We start from the raw sequence: 20,661 nt of genomic DNA, 5'->3' as shown, positions 1-20,661 counted from the left end.
TTTCCATTATTTCTCTTCTTTCACTCTTTGTTTTCATCTTTGTTTCTTATGAATCTCATTTGTGGTTCAATGAACGATATAAAATGGTATTTGGGGCATCTAATTTTTTTTCGCTAATGGCAAAATCTTTTTGTTGCAGCAAGTTTATGGCGCACGTATGCGAGACTCCCACAAATTCTTTTGACAATTGCCCACTTCAGTCATGTTCAGCTGCGTAGCTCAATGTGCAGGCCGGAGATTACTTTGATTTCAGCCCAAAAATGGCGTGTAAACAGAGCATTTAAAAAGAGCCACAAAATGTAATTACACATCGATTATTTTTGCTCGTATGGCGCGAGATGTAATCCAGTTAAGTGCACGGGAAATTAGACGGTGGGGAATTCGGAGTTGCAGCTAGCACAACCAAGCATTTATCGCTAAATTAAAGGAGTCTGTTGTGGAATTTTGGTATTTGCGAGGTCACAATCAAATTTAATATATAAAATAAATAAAATAAAAGGCACACAGTTGTTTCGTAGTGTCATGAAGCCGCATTCGTCCAGCGATGCTCGGGTCTTGTCGAAAAAATCGACACATTTACCTAAATTTGATTGGTCCATATTTTTCTGAATTTTTTTTTTCTTGCTCCAACTTGCTGTATTCAACATGTAAATGTCACGGAGACATGGCACTAATGGTTGTATCAGCTGCCTAATCATCTGTCACAGAGGGAAAATGGAAAATTAGCCGTTAATGTACCCCCTCCGATGCTTCGTAGACTGGCTTTTATTTTTGGCGCTGGACGTTCAAGGGTCTAGCGCTCCGTCGAACTTCATTAGGCTCTCAAATGAGCTTTTAAATACTTCAAATTATTCAAATGTCCCTTCGTTTTTGTGCTATTAGACTAATGAACTGGCTGGACACACTCACACACACACATTGGAAAGTGTGAAGATCCTTGGAGTCGATTGGGTGAAGAGCACAAAGTGCGTTTTGCCTGTTCTCAACGCAAGCAGACATGTCACGGCTGGCTAGGTGTGAATTGAACGCGACTGTCTGGATCCAACAGAGTCGCCACGGAGTCAAAGTGAGCCATTAATGTTTTTCTTTTCTGCTTAATTGGACATTGTCTCAACAAGTTAGCCTTACGAGTTCATCCGACCACTAAAGAGCTATGGCTTCCTTTCAAATTGAAATTAGTATGCTTGGCAAAGTTAGGAGAGAAAATCATAAAGAAGTTCCAAGATGCCACGGGAGGGAGATAATTGCTGTCGAGGAGTGACTGGCAGAGCCCGGTCCCTTTTAGCTCGTTGCCATCAATATAAAATAATAATGATGATGAAGTTAGACGTGCTGCAGCTCTTATGTAGAAGTGATTGTAAAGAAAAATGAGCTTTTTGGGGGTCTCCAAGGGGCAACAATACGCTTGCATCTAAATAAATGAGTATATTTCAGTAGCTCCATTCAAAACTTTTTTGAAGTATTTTTTTTTGGATTGGGTTTTACTTTCACCTAAAAGCTAAATACTTTTTTGGGTATAAAAATTAGTCTACTGAAAGTTTTTTGACTTTTAATGAATCTGTAAGTGAGCTTTAAATGAATATATATATATATTTTTTAAGTATAGTCCAATTCTGTGGTGTCCAACTTCAGGCCCGGGGGCCAGCTCTGGCCCACCACATCATTCATTTTATGAGGCCCGCAAAAGCACATTATTTGCATGGGCTAAGGCTCAAATGATACAAGAAACAACTTTCTTAATTTTAAAATCAATACATCTGTACATCTCCCATGATTTCATCAGGTCGAAAGGTTATCGGTTTTCTCATTTATGCTTGAAAAATGCCAAATTAGCCAATCGGGATGCTACGTATTCTGGTATGAATTTCAGACACAAAAAAAAACTTCGAGCCAGTTACGGCTGTGCGGACATACAAATTCGATTCATCTTGATCATCTTCAAAAATATCATTTTAAACACAGATGCCCTCCAAGTAGATGAAAGTGATCATGCTTCAATTCACAAACCTTTGCTTTGCATCCTGCTCACATTCTCAGCCCCCCCCCCAGCCAATTGTCATTCATGAGTTTCAATAGTGCATGTTTTGGAATGAGTTGAAACCGACAAGAGAGGATTTTGTATCAGACGACCCTTACGGATGAATGATACATGATTTCCTGTCGTCACGGGGGCTCTTGCCAGTGGCGTAGCTTTAAGGGCTGCCTTTGAAAGATGCAGGCTGTGTTCAAAATGAAAAAAAAATAAAATAGTAGTAGTGTCTAAGAATTGTTTGTTGTTGTAATTGTAATTTTGGACCCAGTTGAGTCTTCCAAAATTCTCACTGCACTGGCGGACCAGGAAGCATCACAGTTCTATTAATTAGAGGATGCTGAGACCAGAGTTGCCCAAGGCCCTGGCAAACGTTGCTATGCCCCCACCATAACGACAGCTCATCCCCCATTGGCTGAACCTTTCCCGACCCCTCCACTCCACACTCACCTGCAGAGAGAGTCCTGGCGGCAGACTGCCTTCAGCTCCAGGCAGTTGGGTTTCTCCTTCTCTTTATAAGAGCAGTCAGGCACGATGGTCTGGCGGCGGCGCTCGGCGCAGCCTTCCGTCTGGCAGGGGCAGAAGAGCAGGCGGTGGCTGAACTCGGCCGGCACGCGGTCCAAGAAGAGCCGCAGGGCTTTGTGGCAGCGCTTCTTGTTGCAGCTTTCCCCCTTGTTGGGGTCCTCCTTGCTGCAGGTGGCGATATAGGCGGAGCGGTGCCGCTTGCAGGTGCCGTTCAGGTTGCAGGCTTTGGCCGCGTCCAGGCAAGGGTTGCAGGTTCTCTCGGCGTCGGCGCAGTGGAAACCCTTCGGGGCCACTGTGAGCATTCCTACAGGGAGGTGCAAAGAGAAAGAGGATTTTAATTGGCCTTGTGACGTGGGTCAGGTTCACACAATGATGTCATCGATAAAGCCAAGAAACTTGTTTTACATTGAAAGAATCACACAAATATGGATACTGATCTCATTTGTAGGCTGTGAATGCGCGCTGAGATGTTTTTTGTACCCTGACTCTTGGCACAAACTCAGCTGGGATAGCCTCCAGCTCACCTGTAACCCAAATGAGGACAAGCAATATCGAAAATGGATGGACGGGATTGTCAGTTTGATGAAGCTTTTCTCCCCCACTTCGGAAAAAAACGCGGTCGGACAAACAAAAGCTGTTTGCAACAAATGCAATAATAACCAAGAGATACACATCGATACTAGGTCAACACCGGCAATCCATTATATATCACGAGAGGCTTGGCAGCAAAGTCAACAAACAGAGGGCTGATCCTTGCGGCTGTGGTCAACAGGAAGTTGATTCCTCAATAACATCAGAGATTGGCTCTGCGAGTCACTGGAGTGACAACTGCTGAAACAGAAATATTGATTTCATCTGTAGAATACCCTGAGAGTAAAAATATAAACACTACATTTCAAATGAGATTTGCTAATCACCAAATCATGAAGTGACAGTCAGTAGTGAGAAAATACATATTTGAACTTTGACTCAAAAATCACATAAATTAATTGATTAGAGTCTTAGCATGAGGCAGAATCAATTATTATTATTATTATATTTATTCATATATATATATTATTATATTTATTAAAATATATATATATTTTTTATCATTTATTTATTCCTGAGATATGATCAAGGACCTTTAGCTGACACGTTAATTCCACGTTTGCAATGCGGGATAAAAACTAAAGTCACAAGTCAAATCAAAGTACCCAAAATACAAGCCTCCAAACATCTCCTACTTTGTTGCGCGAGCCGCTATTTGACTGGTAAACGATTCAAGCCGCCTCCGTTTTTCAAGCGTAATGACAGGCCCAAGCACTGTAATTAACCCCCATATTTGTGGATAACAGACGATGCCATTAGGTGTGCTGCTTCCTACCACAGGGCAGGGGGAAAAAAATGCCACACCTTTTGTAGCCCCTTCACTTGTACTCAAGCAATATTAGAGGATTTAACCTCTCTCCCCCTGAAGATAATGATATTTCAGAGGTCGGGGTGCGGCGTCACGGTGACACCCAGAGAGATTCATCTCTTATTCAACAGAAGCAATCTCACACTGTGTCTATCAGAAAGCCTGCAGCAGGAAGAAGACCATTTGTTTTTTTGGGGAGTGGTGCGCATTGTTTTCAAGCGGTGTATCGTACAATATCAATCCCGCAAATGGGGTTAGGTGGAAAGCAAGTGGGAGAGGAAACAAGAAGACCCTTGAAATTAATTATTTGCTGTGTTCAGATCCCGCTCAGATAAAAACTAAGGCCCGCCGCTGTTGAGAAAATGCACCAGGGCAGTTCAAGTATTTCATCACAGACAGAAGAACGTATAGTAAATCTTTCTTTCCATTAAGTAACTATCATTTCGATGTATCAAGGTTAAATGGAGGAGGTAGTTTGGAGGAAAAAAAATAAATAAAATAAGGACAGGAGAGAAGACACATGTTACTGTATGTGCTTGTTTCTGAGTCACCCTCTCAGCTTCAGGCCTGATTTGTCATTAGATGCTCTCATTTTTGGCAATAAATCAGATATGTTAAAATTTGGGAAATTGAAGATGACAAGTTAAAGACTCACAAGTTTTCAGTTCCTGTTTTTTTTGGACTGCATTTTCTTCCCATACTTGTTGGGGTTTTTTTCAGGCAGTGGCGTACAAAAGTTGGTGGCGATGGGGCATTGTCCCCCCCTGAATTCACAGCACAACATCCAATAAATAAAAAATTCAATGGCATCAATGATGTTTCTTTGTGTAGCAGTGTTTCCTATTTATTTATTTTTATAAAAAAAATGTCTATGTTTTACTTATTTAAACTCAATCAATCGCCTGGTGTACTTTATTTTCGGCAATTGTCCAGTTCAGTCAGATTTGGGCAAGAAGGATGATTATCATTGATCAAAAAAGTTCTTTTAAGTTCCTTTGGATGATTATCATTGATCAAAAAAGTTCTTTTACGTTCCTTTACCTAGTCCTCTCCAAAGGTGAACAAATTTTATTCTGGCAGGATTTAAGCTTCTAAGAAGTGTCTGAGAAAGGATTGGCGAGGCCGAAGGAGGAAGGCCGCCCGATCGAGGCCCTTCTCACATGGGACGGTGGTCCAGCTGGATGAGAGCTTTCCATGGCGCTTGTCCAGTTCCATTGATGAATTGCCGCCCCTAAATCTCCCCTGACCATCTGCAGGCTCTAATGTTGGCCACTGGGGTCCACCAGGAGGAGGTGGATGAACTACAAAGATTATTCCGAGTTGAAGCCGCTTCAACTTGTTTTTCTTTTGCGACGACCACTGACTGTGGAGTTGAGATTGAATTTGGTTCGAAAAAAAAAAAATGTCCTGGGGTGAATGTAAGACACAAAACTCACTTCCTGGCAATGCGGCAGTTCTCCGCACACATACTCAGGATGCACTCGTAACAGCAGGAGGGAAAAAGGAAGGAAGCAAAGATTGCTATGGGAGGGGTAAAAGTGCAGTATTGTGTTACTAATTGATTTTCCGAGTGCATTTCAAAGAAGGTTTGTTTTGCTATAACGCAAGAGGGAGGCTGTTGATAAGCTAATGATAAAAGACATATAAAATGGAAAAAGCTTTCAGCAGGCAGATGGCTGTTGGTCATGACAGATAGAGGGGATGTGATGAGAGGATTGCCACTTAAGCACGCACGCACACACACAAACCAAGGAGAGAGTTCAATTAATTCCGACTAATTCAGGAAAGATGTGTGACTCCTGCTCCTAATAATTAACCCAGCCCATCAGCGGTGCAATCAACAGCTCTCATCGCTACACTCCGCACATACCTATTAACTTAGCTTGCCCGACGGCTGTGGCAAACATTACCGGGAAAGTGTGCGAAGCTACCGGAATAAATGAACAGCAGCTTGATACACTGGTTAATGGATGCTCTCATTACCCCACCACAAAATCCAGTTTCAAATTTTACAGACAGTTATTTTTCGCATTATGGACGATCATTTGATGTCATAATTAATGTAGGGTTCTCCGAACAAAATCCCCATTAATATTCATTAACGTGATTCTGTGAAGTTTCCCCATAATTATTTTGGGGAAAAAAAAAACTGTTTACGTCAATAGTCAAGACGAGGATAAGCTGTTTGTTAATGTTTAAAACTCAGTTGCTTGAATTTAAATTACACATCAGCCCACTGCAGGGGGGGAACACAAAGCTAACAATTATTTTCTTACTGTTGATCCAACGCTCTTTGGGGTAATCCATCCATTTGACTCCAAGTAGGCTTTTAATGGGCGTCATGCCATCTTAATGGAACCAAACTAACCCTCATTTGCCTTTTAGTACCTACGCAAAAGACGTGGGGAGTGAATTAGAGACAAGGCAAAGATGCCGTGAGACATGTTGAACGCTTCAAATGTGACTCGGGGAACAGTGAAAGAGGACGGCTGAAAATAAAGCAAGATCACGGTGAACTGTTGTCAAAAGGAGATGAAGAAAATGTTCAGTGTCTCTGAAATTGGACCATTTCCCCTTCCTCGCTTTTTCCCCCCCCCAAAGAGACTCATCCGACCCAAGTAACGGTATTCCGTCAGCCTAATTTGAAACGTGCATTTCATATATCATCACTTACTCAAGGGATGGAAAGGGGGGGGGGGGGTTCATCCCAGGTTAAAAAAAGAGCCTCTTGGCTACGCGTATGTTCTCAGTAATTAGGAAAGGTGCCAAAGTTTGGATTTAATATGGCCCAGGGTGACTGTGCAAGAGCTTGTTAGGGAAGTCTTTAGTCCGGACCCTGAGGAGCATGTCAAGCATGGCTGTGTCAAAGGGCTCATCAGTCATTAGCGGTGCACCGTGGCGGGCTCTGCGTTGCACAAAAGAGGGGCTACTACATCATTTGGCCTCCGATGGCAAATCATTCAAACGCATGTCCTCGGTGGAAGAGTTCAAGAGCGTCCACCAGTTGAACTGGACCTCAGAGCAGGAAACGATTGTCGTGAAGCCAAACTATCAGCGTTGGGATCTTCCGATCACAATGTTTTAGAATTTAGAGAGTGCGTGGGGGTGAAATTGGGTCGTCAGAAAAAGTGTAAGCCCACTTGAAAAATACCCCAGCAGTGCAGTAACATCTGGCAAAGTGTTACTGGTTCTTCAACGATTGTCGTCAGTTAAAACTTGCGCCCTCTTGTGGACACATCTCGAAGGATTTTTCAGTTTATCGGGATTATCGTCATCAAGCCAGTGTCTTTTTTGAAGAGCTTGTCACTAAAAGACGGCAGTTTTATTGCATGACTAGCGACAATTTTGAAATTTTCGACTTTATCGGTTCAAATGAACGGACATGATTGGATGCGAGTGTATGTTTGACGTCGGACAGTTTTCTTATAAACAACATGTAAAGGAGCCCAGCTCCTTCAAAGTGAATATGAAAGCTAACACCCTACTTAAGTCAGCTTTAAAAAAGCAAAGGCTGATGCAAAGAGTAGAAGAGATTCCAAAATCCACCCAAAAATGAAACCTAGGCTATAAATAAACACAAGCTACACAATATGCAAAGCCAATCACGAATAGTTTAACACAGATACCTTCAGAGCGCTAATGACAAGAAAGAGGACCTCCATGTTTACCTAAGTCATGGTAATTGTGAAGGAGGACAATGTGAAAATGGCAACATTTCAACAGCATGCCGCAGACGGCCGTTACCCCGCTTTTCTTTTTTTTTTTTTGTCATCCCACCAACTGCGGATGGCTGTGAGTATTTAATTGGATAGGAGGCACACTGAGCTGAGATGAGAAGCTTAGTGGCCAGGGTTAGCGACTCACACTCAAAGATGTTCAACTTAATTCCCGCAGCGACCTCGCTAGTCATCATTCTAAGCTATCCTTTGGTCCTAATAAGTTCATTAGCTCAGCATTGGGTCAAACGACCACAATGGAATTTCTTGGGCGGCATATTAATAATTGCATTTAATGATGGCTTCATGACATCTGGTGAGGTTCTGCTGCAACAGCAAAGTCATGTATTGATTTTAAAGAGGCGATAGGAAGGAAAGATATTTGAATTTGCTTGTATATTTACGATATTTGTGTGGGAAAACATCAAATGTAAAATGACAGATTGGGCAAAATTGGGTTCTAAAAATAGATCTTTGGTTGGCAAAAAATATTAAGGCTCTATTCTGGGATGTACTGCAGAATCCTGGTTTGTGGAGAAGGACATTTTTTTCTTATGCTTTGTTTATTTTCCGTTGAAGGACCTCTGCTACTCGAGTTACTTTGCGTCGGGATGCATCTGTAGTCCTCAGCTGCAGTGCAATTCCACCAAGGTGCAAGCTAACCAAGCAAACTTATCGAAGCAGATACGATGCTATATACGAGCTTTATTGCAAAAGCACAAAATAATATGAACGTATCAAAGAAGCAACGGAGCTGCAGTCGAAAGCCTAGATGATTCATCTTTAGTGGTAACTAAACTCAGTGGGGCGAGACGCTGTCTGCCAATTCCACGTGTGGGACTGTAAATAAGACAAATGTTCCTTCCCATTGTACTCCTGCGCTTCATCTTTTTGACTTTGTCTGCATGCGGACTTGATGGCAGTCAGAGGAGAAATGAGGAAAATATGTACAGAAAATGGCATGAGTGTGTTTCCTTTTTCATGGCTCAGAATTTGATTAGCAGCCTATTGTCCGTGAGAGAAGGATTTCAGGAAGTATTTATATTTACTATCGATCAATATATATTATTTGGATAGATGGACGGATGGATGGAGTTTTATGATTGTTTGAAAAGGTTTTTTCAAATTAAATTAATATTAAAAATTAAATTAAAAATAATATTAATATAGTTGTATGATTAAAGTTGTATTAATACTAACCTAAATTAATATGAATACAATATTAAATTAAAAATAATATTAATATCAAATTTGAACTCAAGACATTTCACAACTTTTGCCTTGTGTGGAGTTTGCATGTTTCCCCCTCTAGCCTTACATTGATTTTCTGTCGGGCTTCCTCCAGCGTTCCCCAAACATTCCATCTTCATTGAAAGCTCTTAAGTTGTACATCATTGCGAATTAGAGTGCAAATAATCGTTTCTTTAGTTGTCTTTGCTATTGATTAGCGACACGCCCCTTGGGTACTCTGCTTAGGGTCATCGGAATGAAGTACGTAAATACAATCTGATTCCTCGACTACACTTTGATGACGGTAATGAGGTTGGATCTATAGAATAACGCCGGTTCATTGGCCACCATAGGAAAGAATAAAACATTGATGCTTCTGTGTATTGTACTGCTGTCAAAGACATTTTCTACACCCCCGTAATTTGTTACAACCTCCTTGGCATCCGTCATTGGAGTGGTCATCAATTGGGTGATAGTCTCGCCTGTAAAATGATGATGGTGAGATTAAGTTGTCACATCTCTTTCTCTCAATCACTGGCTCACACTTGCTCCGCTGCTGGCCGCTGAATAGATACACATTAAGCTTTTAGTGCATGTTTTACTTTTGGCTGTAAAATTCTATGCCGTGCTTTTAGTGTTTTGAATGGCGGCAGTTTTCAAGGCGCTGCACAAAATGCTTATGAAACTGTTGATGAAAGACTTGTCAGATTGATCGCTCAGGCTTTGTATGGCGCGAGACACCCAGGTGGTATTTTAAATGGACGCCGATAGGAGAACATATTACATTCTTGTATATTCATTTGGACTCAGATAAACTGTGACTAACACCGGACTGCACACGTTTGTTTCTTTCCAGAAAGATTTGCGTGCAGCATCACCGCTAAATGCCGCTTCACCGCGTTTACTTTGAACTCTGCTTCACTCATTGAATCTACAAATCTACAGAGCCCTCCTGGGTTTATATTCAACGAGCATTTCCTTAATGTATTCACGACCCAAATCATTTAGTGATTTCTAGACCAGTGGCGGAATCTTAAAATCCATTCGACGACTGACTGGAGACCGGTGTAAAGTCATTAGAACAAAAATCATTTGTTCCGACCTCTTTTTTTCAACTCGGTTTATTGAAGACTCCAAATCGTTCATAGATGTAAGTTTATGATAATGATGATTACTATTATTATTATTGTCGTTATTATTGTTTGTGTTATTATTACTGTTATCATTATTATTATCATAAGATAAATTCATCTGTAATTCTGCAGTATATTTGTGTTGCAAAAGATCACACACTTGGATGCGAGCTGGATGAGGCCTTGCTTAATTGCATCTCTCACACAACTCGTTGCCATGGTTCTTAGCTGGCAACCAATCCAAGAGGCACTCCAGCTCGAGCTCCAGCTCACCTGCGACCCTAATGAAGCTAAGCACAGATTTGTAAAATATTTATTCATATTGACCCCTAAGATGGAACCGACAAAATGTTTTGGTGAATTGCATAAACCCTCAATTACTTTTGAATTGGGATTAAACAATATGAACTCTATGATCTCAATGGTCAAGGAAAAAAAAAAAAAAGTCCTTCTCAAGTGTTGGAACATGTCATATCTTCTTTTTTTTTTTTTGGCCTGCCCTTATGCACATTCCTTTTTTTAAAAATTAATTAGGCAGTCGGAGGAGTTGCCGTGCTAGATGTCACGCGCATGCAAACTAGCGCACGCTGGTGTCCGGCAACATCAAATCAAACAACGCTCAAAAAAGAACACTCATTTATTTAGGTTAAAAAAAAAAAACATAAATACTGGCACTAAATAGAATTTTGCCTTCATTAATTAATATTCTGTGAAGTCTGTATGTCAATCCACAACATATTAACTTTGCGTAATTGGCAATTATATGTATTTAGCCAAACATCAAATAGAGTGGAAGTAACGAGAATGTGATTGCTTCACACCCAGCTTGCGGTTGAAATGATGAGGCATTGATGAATTAACATATAACGACTTCATTCCAACTGCTTGTGATGCCTGTAACGCTGCGCTGTCCAAAAAATTTTTTTCACTCAACAAATAATCTGTGCATTAATGTGTGCACGGCATAGCAAAAACCACCCTGCAGTCTCCGAGTTGCTTCAATTACGTCGAAAGAATATGAAGATGAAAGGGATGCTTTCTTGTTTAAATTCCAAAAGAGCGGCGATGGCAGAATGTGTCGACAACATGGAAATTTGTGCAATGTTTTGGAGGCGGTAAACAACAATTTGCTCATCCTTTTGTCAGTTGGCTACCCCCAATGGCTCCTCAGTGTAATGTGTGACATGATAAAGAATGCAGCTCTGGAAAAAAAAAAAAACGGAGAGCTCTGCAAACACTTTTGTTTTAGGCCGACAAGTCGTACAACAGTAAAGTAATATTTGGCCGAGCAATTATACGCTGTATGTTTGTGGGAGAAAAAAAATTGCCATTTTCTAAAAGAACAACATGAGCAATGAATTTGTAGTTATCGCTGTATGTGGTAAATTTCATGTTTCTTAAATGTACATAACATGCGCCACAGATTTCTTCTTTGTACTTCAGCTAGGATATCAAATTAAAACCACAATCGTGCTGTTAAAGCCTTGCTTTCAAATTGGATATTTTTATCATCATAAGATGAATAACAAACTCACCAGATTTCAACTTTTGTGCCACTGACTTCATTATGGCTATAATTCAAGGTTTTCCGCATTGGTTCATTAAAAAAATAAAATAAAATTGCTCCTTTCACAATGATGTTGTGATTTTTATATTCGAATTGCAAATTCTATTCCATGTTTATGTTTGCAAAGTTGGCAGAACATGGTGGCGATTAACATTATATTAAAATCTACAACTTTAAAGACAAAGTTGCAATTATCTTTGTTTCATTTGAAAGTAAACGTCAACTGGAAATGACGACAAACAACTCAAAGTGGCTACAGAAGAATTTTTCTCTCATCTGCCAAATTTCTGTTTGTTGTGACGCGAGCTGAGTTACGCAAACGCTAATACTCTCATCTAAAATTTTTGCTCTTAACTCAAAGCAAAGCCATTTGAATAATTGGAGTGCTGCCAGTTGCCTATCCCCGGTTTTAATTATTACTATTCATTAGGCAATTGTAAATACTTATTCATTTTATTTCTCACAAATTTCCATGATTTGTCTTTTACCCCTGCCAAAAGGCAATCTCACTATTCTTGGACCTTTGACAGACATCCAAAGCGATTGCAAATACTTTTCAAATACTCACACAACCGAATAAACGATGGCATCCAGACAAGATCACCACTTCAGTTCTTTTTGTGACATTTGTATGCCATGAGGTTTTTGTCATGTAAAACGGCTCGGCTCGAAGGTTGGCAACAGTAAATGGAGCGCGATATAGAGCAGTAGATTGGGAACCATCACATTGCAGAACACAGCCAAGGTCTCAAGAAGGATGCATTTGTCAGTCCACACATCTAGTAAAGGGTCAGTTGCAATCATTCCGGGCTTGTGATGAAGTCATCCGTCGCCATGTTGCGACTAATGCAAATGAAGTCATTGAGGGCGACTAGTGTTCTCGTTGGCGAGACAAACCCCGCAGCTTCGAGTGACTCATTTGCCTCATTGTCTGAGTGCATGTGACAATAGAAGAGAAGGACAGGTCTAAGTAGAGCAGATTTAAGTTCTACCTGAGGCAGTGCTTTAAAAGGCTTGCCTTGAAAAGTCTTGCAGAATAAAATAAAACACACATTTGAGGCAAGCGGAGTATTATAGGTTATTTCGTGCAATTTTTCCCAATTAGTTTTCTTTTTATGATAGAACTACATTAGGTAAAAAAATATATATATTATAATTGGACACTGACTCATAGAGGGTGCACCCCAACTCTCGATCCAAATCAGCTCGGGTAGGTATCGGCTTACTCGTGACCCTTGTAAGGTTAAGCACCGCCCAAAATCAATGGATTAAAACATTAACACCTCACGGGACGCACATACGGGCTTTGCATGCAAGCACGGCATTTATCAACCTGATTCTAAAGAACAATATCGAAGGAATAATCACCCGTGGATTTCTTACAGGCCTCCGATCAATTACTGTGCGAGCTCAGAAATGATAAATAATGAGCTAAACTGGCAGCGTAACACATCCCTGCGAGCAAATCCGATATTTCACCTTGGGGAGAATGAAGGAAAACAGCTGAATCAAAAATGGCTGGGTTAATGACTCCCCTGTTACATCTTAATCAACAAAGTACGCTGTAGAATTTGTTTTGTTTTCAACTAGCGGGGTTGGAAATGGCCAGGCGATTATTGTACATTTGGCTGCGATTGACATAGTGAAACTTCTGCTTTGATGATCAATCATCAGGGGAGATGACATCACAATAGATTTTTCATTCAGTAATAAATCCCCGCTGTGCCTAAATAAGGATTTAATGAAAATGTACTCCGCATAGAAGTCAAATAAAAGATATATGTAAATAATTGCTTAAAAACTGTTTGACATGATTCAATGCAAATGTTGAATATTTCAAGTTAAATACAACTGAATGTGATTTACAAATCTACTGAACTCAGTAAAAAAAAAAAAAAAAGTTGAAGCCACTGAAATGATTAAGATTTGGGTCATACGCCAAATTGTACGACTTTAAGGGACGATGGACTCTGTGTCTTCCCTTTCATTCCCCTAATTCCCAAATAATCAATGCCCACGTTCCTATAGCTCTTCCAATCATCTTTCTTCTTTCATTTTACCATGTAAACATTCAATGCGAGACCAAGTGATGCACCGCTGATTCCAAGCTAAGGGGATTATGCAAAAAGCGTGCCTTTGTGCTACATCCCTACAAAGCGGGGAAACAAGCAAGGAGAAAATATGCTGTCTTTAGTGTTTCTAGATTGCTTTTGGCAAAAAACAACATGGGGCATAAAACTAAAAGAACATCGTCTGATGATGTTTTGACAGAGGAGGATGAAAGCCAACCACTGGATGTGTGCATTGGTAGCTTGTGGGCCTGTACTGGGCAGACAGCGGTCAACCTATAGAACAGTAATGTCAACACATCTGAAAGCAAAATCTACATTGATTAGTGGCACCGTGACGATAATAACCGTTAAATTAAATCATTAGCTCTATGGCGCCTGTTGAGCCCGAGCTGTTTCATTAGTAAAGAGGAAATCAAAGCGAAAATAGAATCAATAGAATGTGGGTTTGCTCTCTAGTTTACCTCACATCCTACATGACACAGCGGCAAACAATAAAACGGCTGACCTCACGCAACCCTTTAAAACCCACACTTTCGTCCGATAGGAATTGCATGTAAATTCAAAAGGAACCGATCAGAAGTGTGTCTGAAACCACTAGCTCCATTTTTTTTGAATTAATGAAAAAAATAAAACCTAACACTAACCCTTAACCCGCAAACATTATGCGATTAACATTTAATTAAGTGATTCATTTGCATACCACTAGAGGGAGCCCTCACACCACACTTTGCGTACGATAATCTATAAATTTGGTAAATATTGCTATCAGGAGTTAGTGAGCATCCAAGGCCAGTTACCTGAGGAGATGGAGGCCAAACGGAACGCATCCTGGTGTCTGCCGGGTGCGACAGGTTCATACGGGGACGAGTCGTCCATATCTCCATCTGAAAGGACAGAAAGAAATGTTTAAGCACTTTATTGAAGTCACTTATAATCCTTTATAAATCTTCATAGAAGGACATTTCGCTTTGATTTCACACCGATTCGGCAAGTCTGAACAAAAGGTTATTGCAAGAAATACATATGTTTCTGTTTCAAACTATATTGATATAAAGTCACGGTCATATAACTTTCTTTTGGACCTTGTAGTTTAATGTTGGTGTGCAACATAAGTGGCAGCGCAACTTTGCTTTGAAAATAAATTCAAAGAATCTAATTAGCACAGCGAAGAGCCTCCTGTGTCGCTCTTAATCCCGGCATTTATATTCACAACCATTCGGTGTGCGTGAGTACCTGTCACCCACCAGCGAGCAATAGTTTTGCATTGGAATACTGATAGAACTATTAAAGCTGTGAAAATTAACCAATAAATGGTTGAGGTGATGTGGACTAAATTTGCGTATAGTCACAAAACCAAGCTGCCAACAAACAGAGGCGCCGTGGTTAGCTTAGAAGCTAGCTGACCCGTCTCAGCGACACGTCCAAAACGTAATTATCAATTTGTTGAGTCACGTGTTCTGCCAGTCGCAGCAATTAATCAAAACAATCAGAGAGGGATTAATCACTTATTTATATAATCATATCATTATTATAACTAGTTGCAGCTGTATTTGTTTTCATTTTCCAAAGACAAAGTGAGTTTGAAAAAAAAAAAAAAAAGCTAGCTCAATGTAATTTGATAACTTTCTGTTCTGTAGTTTTGGAGACTAAAAGATATGCTGCCTGCACAATCAGAGAAGCAATCAGTTGATAGGAAATATTTGAGTTTGATTTTTCATCATTTGACTTTTGTGTGTCTCCTGTGAAAATACCTAATCAACAAATCAGTCAACAGAATCGAAGGCATCAACCATGTGTTGATATTTTCACCCCCAAAAAAACTTGAATCCAACCATTGGTAAAGGCTGATGAAAAGACTGGCGTGCTTTAAAAGGCATTTTTGAACGTGTTTCCAGAGGGAGAAGAAAACAAATCTTTGGCATGTGTACATCTGTAAAGTCATTGCCTTTATGTGAGGCTCTCTGCCCCCTTTCCATCAATATTGACAATCATAACAAGATAGAGAAGCTCTCATGGAGCCAGTGGCAGCTGAGCACAGTGTGCCAAAACTAAGTGTGTGTGTGTGTGTGTGTGTGTAGAGAGGAAGAAATGGAACTGAAAATGTAATCCCCTAATCCTCAAAGTTTGGAGTCTATGCACTTTTCTTGTTTTTGCCTTTTTTTTTTTTTTTTTGTAGCTGTTGATCAAATTATACATCTGAGCGTATTTGGAAGCGTATACTTTCCGCCTTGCCGCCTGTTTGTCGGAAACATGGCGACAGCCCACAGTGTGTTTAATTACACTTGCATTCTCAAGTTGTGCTACTTCAAAAGCTCTTCAGGAGTTTCACAACCGGCACTCACGCGCCAACAACGTTTACCATTATTCCATGTCAAGAGTCTCAGCAATGGACGCAGCTATTGTAAATTCCATAAAAGCATAAAGGCAATCTGCTTCTTGTATTATTACATCCAGAACACTCTGTACTGCTCTTAACAACCTGGAACAAAGGCCTTATGTCTTATATCGCCAACGCTCGCTCATGCTGAAATTGAAGGTCATCACCAGAGGTAGGTGGAGTCGCGTAAAACTGTACTTAAGTACCACATTGATTTTTCCATACGTCAAGTCATTTAGTGTCTTTGAAAACTTTACTTCGCCGTGAGGCTGCCGAGACTTACGTGTGTGGTCGTGTAACTGTCAAGCTCCGTTTGATTGGTGAAATGAGTCAAAGGAATGACCTTTTGGTTTGGTGAAGCCAACAATTTCTTTTTTTGACAAAACGTCTTCTAAAAATGCTGGAAAAAAAAAAGATTGGGTTCCCGACGGGGTACATGTGGAAATGTCAGAAGAAACATTCCTGGCAAAACTGGAAGATACCCAAAAGTCATTTATCTGGTCTGGCACTTGGGGGGTCCATGCATATTTCAAAAGGGGGTGGGAGTGCCCCTACTGCCCACCCTTCTAACTCCGCCACTGAAGTCATGTGATTGAGGTCAAAGTCTTGCTGACTAAATGTAGCGATTTAGCAAATGTAGCTAGTTAGAACCTTCCCCTGTTCATCACTCCACAATTGTGAAAGTGCAATTGCTCATCCACTGCAGTAGGTGTCAGTAATGCTCTCATTGTTGAGTGTTTTTTGCACTTAGCATAGGCACACACTGCAGAGAGCAAGCAGTTTGGAGTAATGCCACTCACAAATGCTGAATATTCTCCAAGCGTTAGCCACATATTTATCTCACTTGAAAAGCTTTTGCAAGTAAACCAGAACTATATCAATTTTCCACTAATTACAGCATCTTTGCTGACGGGATTCTTATTCAAAGAAAAAATGCGGTTTGATCACATTAAGCCCAACACATTCCTTCAGAAACTGATTCAAAAACTCTACCAAGTCTACCATGTGTGCTGAAATGAGTCACTTGTGCTGAAATATCACTGCTCTTTGACCCACAGCCAATCATGCGTCATCATCATCAAGTAATAGAAGTCTTCCCAGCTGTTTTGTGATATGATGTTTTTAGCCGCGGGGCGACAATTTATTGCTGTAATTAAGCCGCCATTTGCCTTCATTTTCTCTGCCAGCGCAGAGCATGACAGACCATCAGGCCTTTGCGGAACCGCGACATCAGTCATCCTCGCGCATGCATTATCAATGAAGCTCAACTCCCGAGGTGATGGAGATTGTCCTTTTGATTTTTCCCTGGCATTCTTGGCAACCTCCTAATGGCTGCGAGCAAAGTCAATTTTAATAACTGTCATTCACAGCTCTCTTATTTTGCTCCCGTTTGATTGATTTTGCATTCTCTGTTTTTCTGCAGGCTAATGTTGAAGGGAGTCACAACATTGGGCAATCTTAAAAATGACACTAGTGTTCGACTACAGCATAATGAAAACCGCCCCGTGTGATACAAAAAGACTAGCTGCTGGTGGCGCACGCTTGGAGAAAACAACAACAAAAAAGTTTGCTGTCAGAGCTCCCAAAAGCTTGCGAAATGAGCTGTCAGCGTCAAATTGCTTTTGAAGAAGCGCCGCTGCAATACCGCCACTTTCATTACATTAGCGAACATGGAGTCAAACTAGTGGCGCAACGTGCGTCTTTCTTTCAATTCCATTTCTCTTCCCCAAATGCATAAATTCCGTTTACAGCTTTGCTTTTGAAGTGATATTGACATTTTAAACTCAATTTCAAAGCCGACAAATAGAATATTGGATTATCCCGTGATAATATTTCGAGTCACATATCCGAATGCGGCGGTGTGGCGTGCGAATGAACCCCAAGCTCACATTTCCTTGGGGCGACGTCTAATGGTAATGCGAATAGTTACACACTCACTTAGCTGATACCAACCATTTTTATTTATAGCCAGCGCTCGGTGATTGAAAACTGTTTTCCTTCCGAAACCTTAAGTTAAAACACAAAACAAAACAGAGAAATCCTTTCAGTGTACCGCCGCGGGTCAGACAGATCATTAAAGCCTCATCATATCAGCCTCCCAATTTACATTTTATAGCAAAACTAAATTTGGCTTGTTATAAAAACCAAAAGGGCTTAAATGTTGCTATCAAGCACTTCAATATTTCATGTAAAACATGATTAGTGCTTCTTTATGGCTGCGTCATTTAGCCGCGGGTAAAGCAGCCAAATCATTAATGTGTCTGGAAAAAAGTATTTACAAAATAATTTAACCCCTCCGTGCAGAGAGGGGAGGGCCTCCGCTGACAACGAGCGGCAATTTCAATTAACGATGCTGAGTGAGTGGCTGCAGCTTGCCGCCAAAACACACACACACACACACACACACACACACACACACACACACACACACACACACACACACAGAGCCGTGCTGTGATGATAGCCTGCGGGTCTGGAAGTTGACTTGCGAACTGCACATTCATTTAGCGGCCCTGTGAGAGCACTGACTCTTAATACTCCCTTCATGATGCCATTCACAGTGCAGGATGGCCTGTCACTCAATTCCCCCCCTCCAGCCACTTCACCTTTAGGGGGGTGGGGGTGGGGGGTTATATTACGCTCCTCGCATTTAGAAACGAGAGCGGAAAAGTTGGCGTGACGAGAAAGAAAGGCTGTGAAAGAATGTATTGATTGTGTCCAAAAAGCTATCGGCAGGTTCTTTCTTATGATGATGAAGTAGCTGGCTGTGTCGGCCACGGGGTGTATGGGGAGGGAGGGGGGGGAGGCTTGAGCTGCAGGTGGGAGGACGTATTCAGCATGCAAGAGGCTGCTTCCCTTCCTGATCCGCCTGACATGAGGGGCAGCCTGGAAAAATGTTCTGCTTATGACAGTGGATGGCCAAGGTAATGGCCGGTGACTGCTACCATTGCTCATAGTAATGAAGGTTTCACCCAGGAATACTATGTACCTTTGTACCCCCTTGCTCCTCCTTCTGCCCCCCCCCCCCCCTCCTCATCCTTTCTTTTGGGTTTTCCTCCCTCATTATATTTGCCGGCGCCTCATAGCAAGTCGGTGAGCCGGCGGCTGCGGCGTGTGATATCGCACGTCATAAGCAACTTGTGATATTAACGTGATGTAATGACCTACTCGGAAGGGTGACTTTGCAGTGTTGACATTTAAGAAAAAAAAAGCAGAAAAATAAAAACCAACACGACTTTTGTCTGTCCAGACAGTGCAAGTCCAAAAAATATATATATATACGCTATAACATCAATGCTAATTCATATTAGAAAATCAAACTCTCGCAGCTACTTTTTGTTTGTGAAGTTCCGTCACCGGCGCCTGAATGCTAATTTGCTTTTGAACAATTTCCGACTAAATTGTCATGTAGATGATTGGGGTTGGTGGATGTGGGCGGTGGTAGTGTGTGTGTTCTCTCACTGCAGAGGAAGCTGGCTCAGCTAATTAAAGCACTCTGAAAGGTCCTCATGAAAGCTTTTTCACGGCTAAGCCGAGGAAATAATGCATGTCGGAGGTGTGCGAGGGATCGTTTGAATGTTCTATTCTGCTGCGACTGACGCAAGGCCACATGCACACCAGGCCCCGGGCACTAATGAAAAGAGAACCACGGCCAACTCTCTATAGGTGCTTGAGTCCATGTATAATTTATTTATTTTTTTTTAATAATGACTTTTGTTGTACATTCAGAGCAAGAACCACTCATTATTTTTCTGATGACTATTGTACCAATGGGTTACGTTTGCAGCCATTTCCTGTTGGAAGACATTAATAGGTTGCCATTAGCACCTCCTGCGGATGGCGTCTAACCCCTGTCATTATTTTAAGCTTCAAAATATCACAGAACTGTCAAATAGCAAGTTCACTGTCGATGTACGAATAGTCAATACTCATCCAAAAAAAAAGTCTCCGACATGTTTACTTTAATGTACTGCGCAGCGCTCGCTAATTTACTAGCGGATAGCGTGTTTAGCATTATTGGCTAGTTATGATGTCCTTTCATCTTATTAGCAAGTCCCGATTATAAAAGGTTTTATTTGCAAGTGCCTTCTTATTTACTGACTGTACGCTGTTGGTTTATGATCTTGTTTGAGAGCCTGGTTCTTGCGTGTTATTACTAGCGGACGTTATGAGCGCATCTTGCAACTTTAGGGCTTTTTTGAGAGCCTGATCGTTTGTTTTAATAAGTGCGGGTTATTATCTTAGAAAGATAGCTCAACTTTTTTACACTTAGCCGTGGTCAACGTATATCACACGGCTACCATCTCAGTTTAAAGGCCGAGCGTGGGAAATATTTCACGTCCAATATAATTCACAATGTTCGGAGAAACAAAGAGATGCTGATAATTAGAAGTAGGTTTTTTTTTTATGTGTGTCCCTTTATAGGTTGAGGGAGCCTGTTGGTTCAACTTGAGTTGAAATGAAAATGATATCATTGTAAAAATGGCTATAATAATATATGATATTCATATATATGATACTGCGGGTATCGAAAAATAAGGGATGCACATCTTCTCACGCACTGAACAAAGCAAACGCTGCAGTCTTGAAACTTTTCCGACACGCGTCTGGCA

The 20,661-nt window shown here is 41.0% G+C and overlaps 2 protein-coding genes across 3 annotated transcripts in view; one reads left to right on the top strand and one right to left on the bottom strand.

The window, feature by feature from the left end:
- The window catches only part of ela3l (elastase 3 like), an 82,687-nt gene that overhangs the window by 40,254 nt on the left and 21,772 nt on the right, over positions 1 to 20,661 (top strand). The window lies entirely within an intron of this gene.
- LOC147058567 (GDNF family receptor alpha-2-like) overlaps positions 1 to 20,661 on the bottom strand; it is a 45,555-nt gene that overhangs the window by 19,492 nt on the left and 5,402 nt on the right. For both annotated transcript variants that reach the window (XM_085909448.1, XM_085909449.1), the window contains exons 3-4: positions 14,469 to 14,555; positions 2,480 to 2,858 (exon numbers count right to left, since the gene is read on the bottom strand). In XM_085909448.1, coding sequence (XP_085765574.1) covers positions 2,480 to 2,858; positions 14,469 to 14,555 — 466 coding nt within the window. The remainder of the gene's footprint in view (positions 1 to 2,479; positions 2,859 to 14,468; positions 14,556 to 20,661) is intronic.

Source organism: Syngnathus leptorhynchus, chromosome 4 (genome assembly GCF_054491065.1).
Source record: "Syngnathus leptorhynchus isolate UIUO chromosome 4, UIUO_Slep, whole genome shotgun sequence".
Classification (NCBI taxonomy): domain Eukaryota; kingdom Metazoa; phylum Chordata; class Actinopteri; order Syngnathiformes; family Syngnathidae; genus Syngnathus; species Syngnathus leptorhynchus.
Note: the sequence above shows the minus strand (reverse complement) of the source record. Positions and strands in the feature narration are given on the sequence as shown.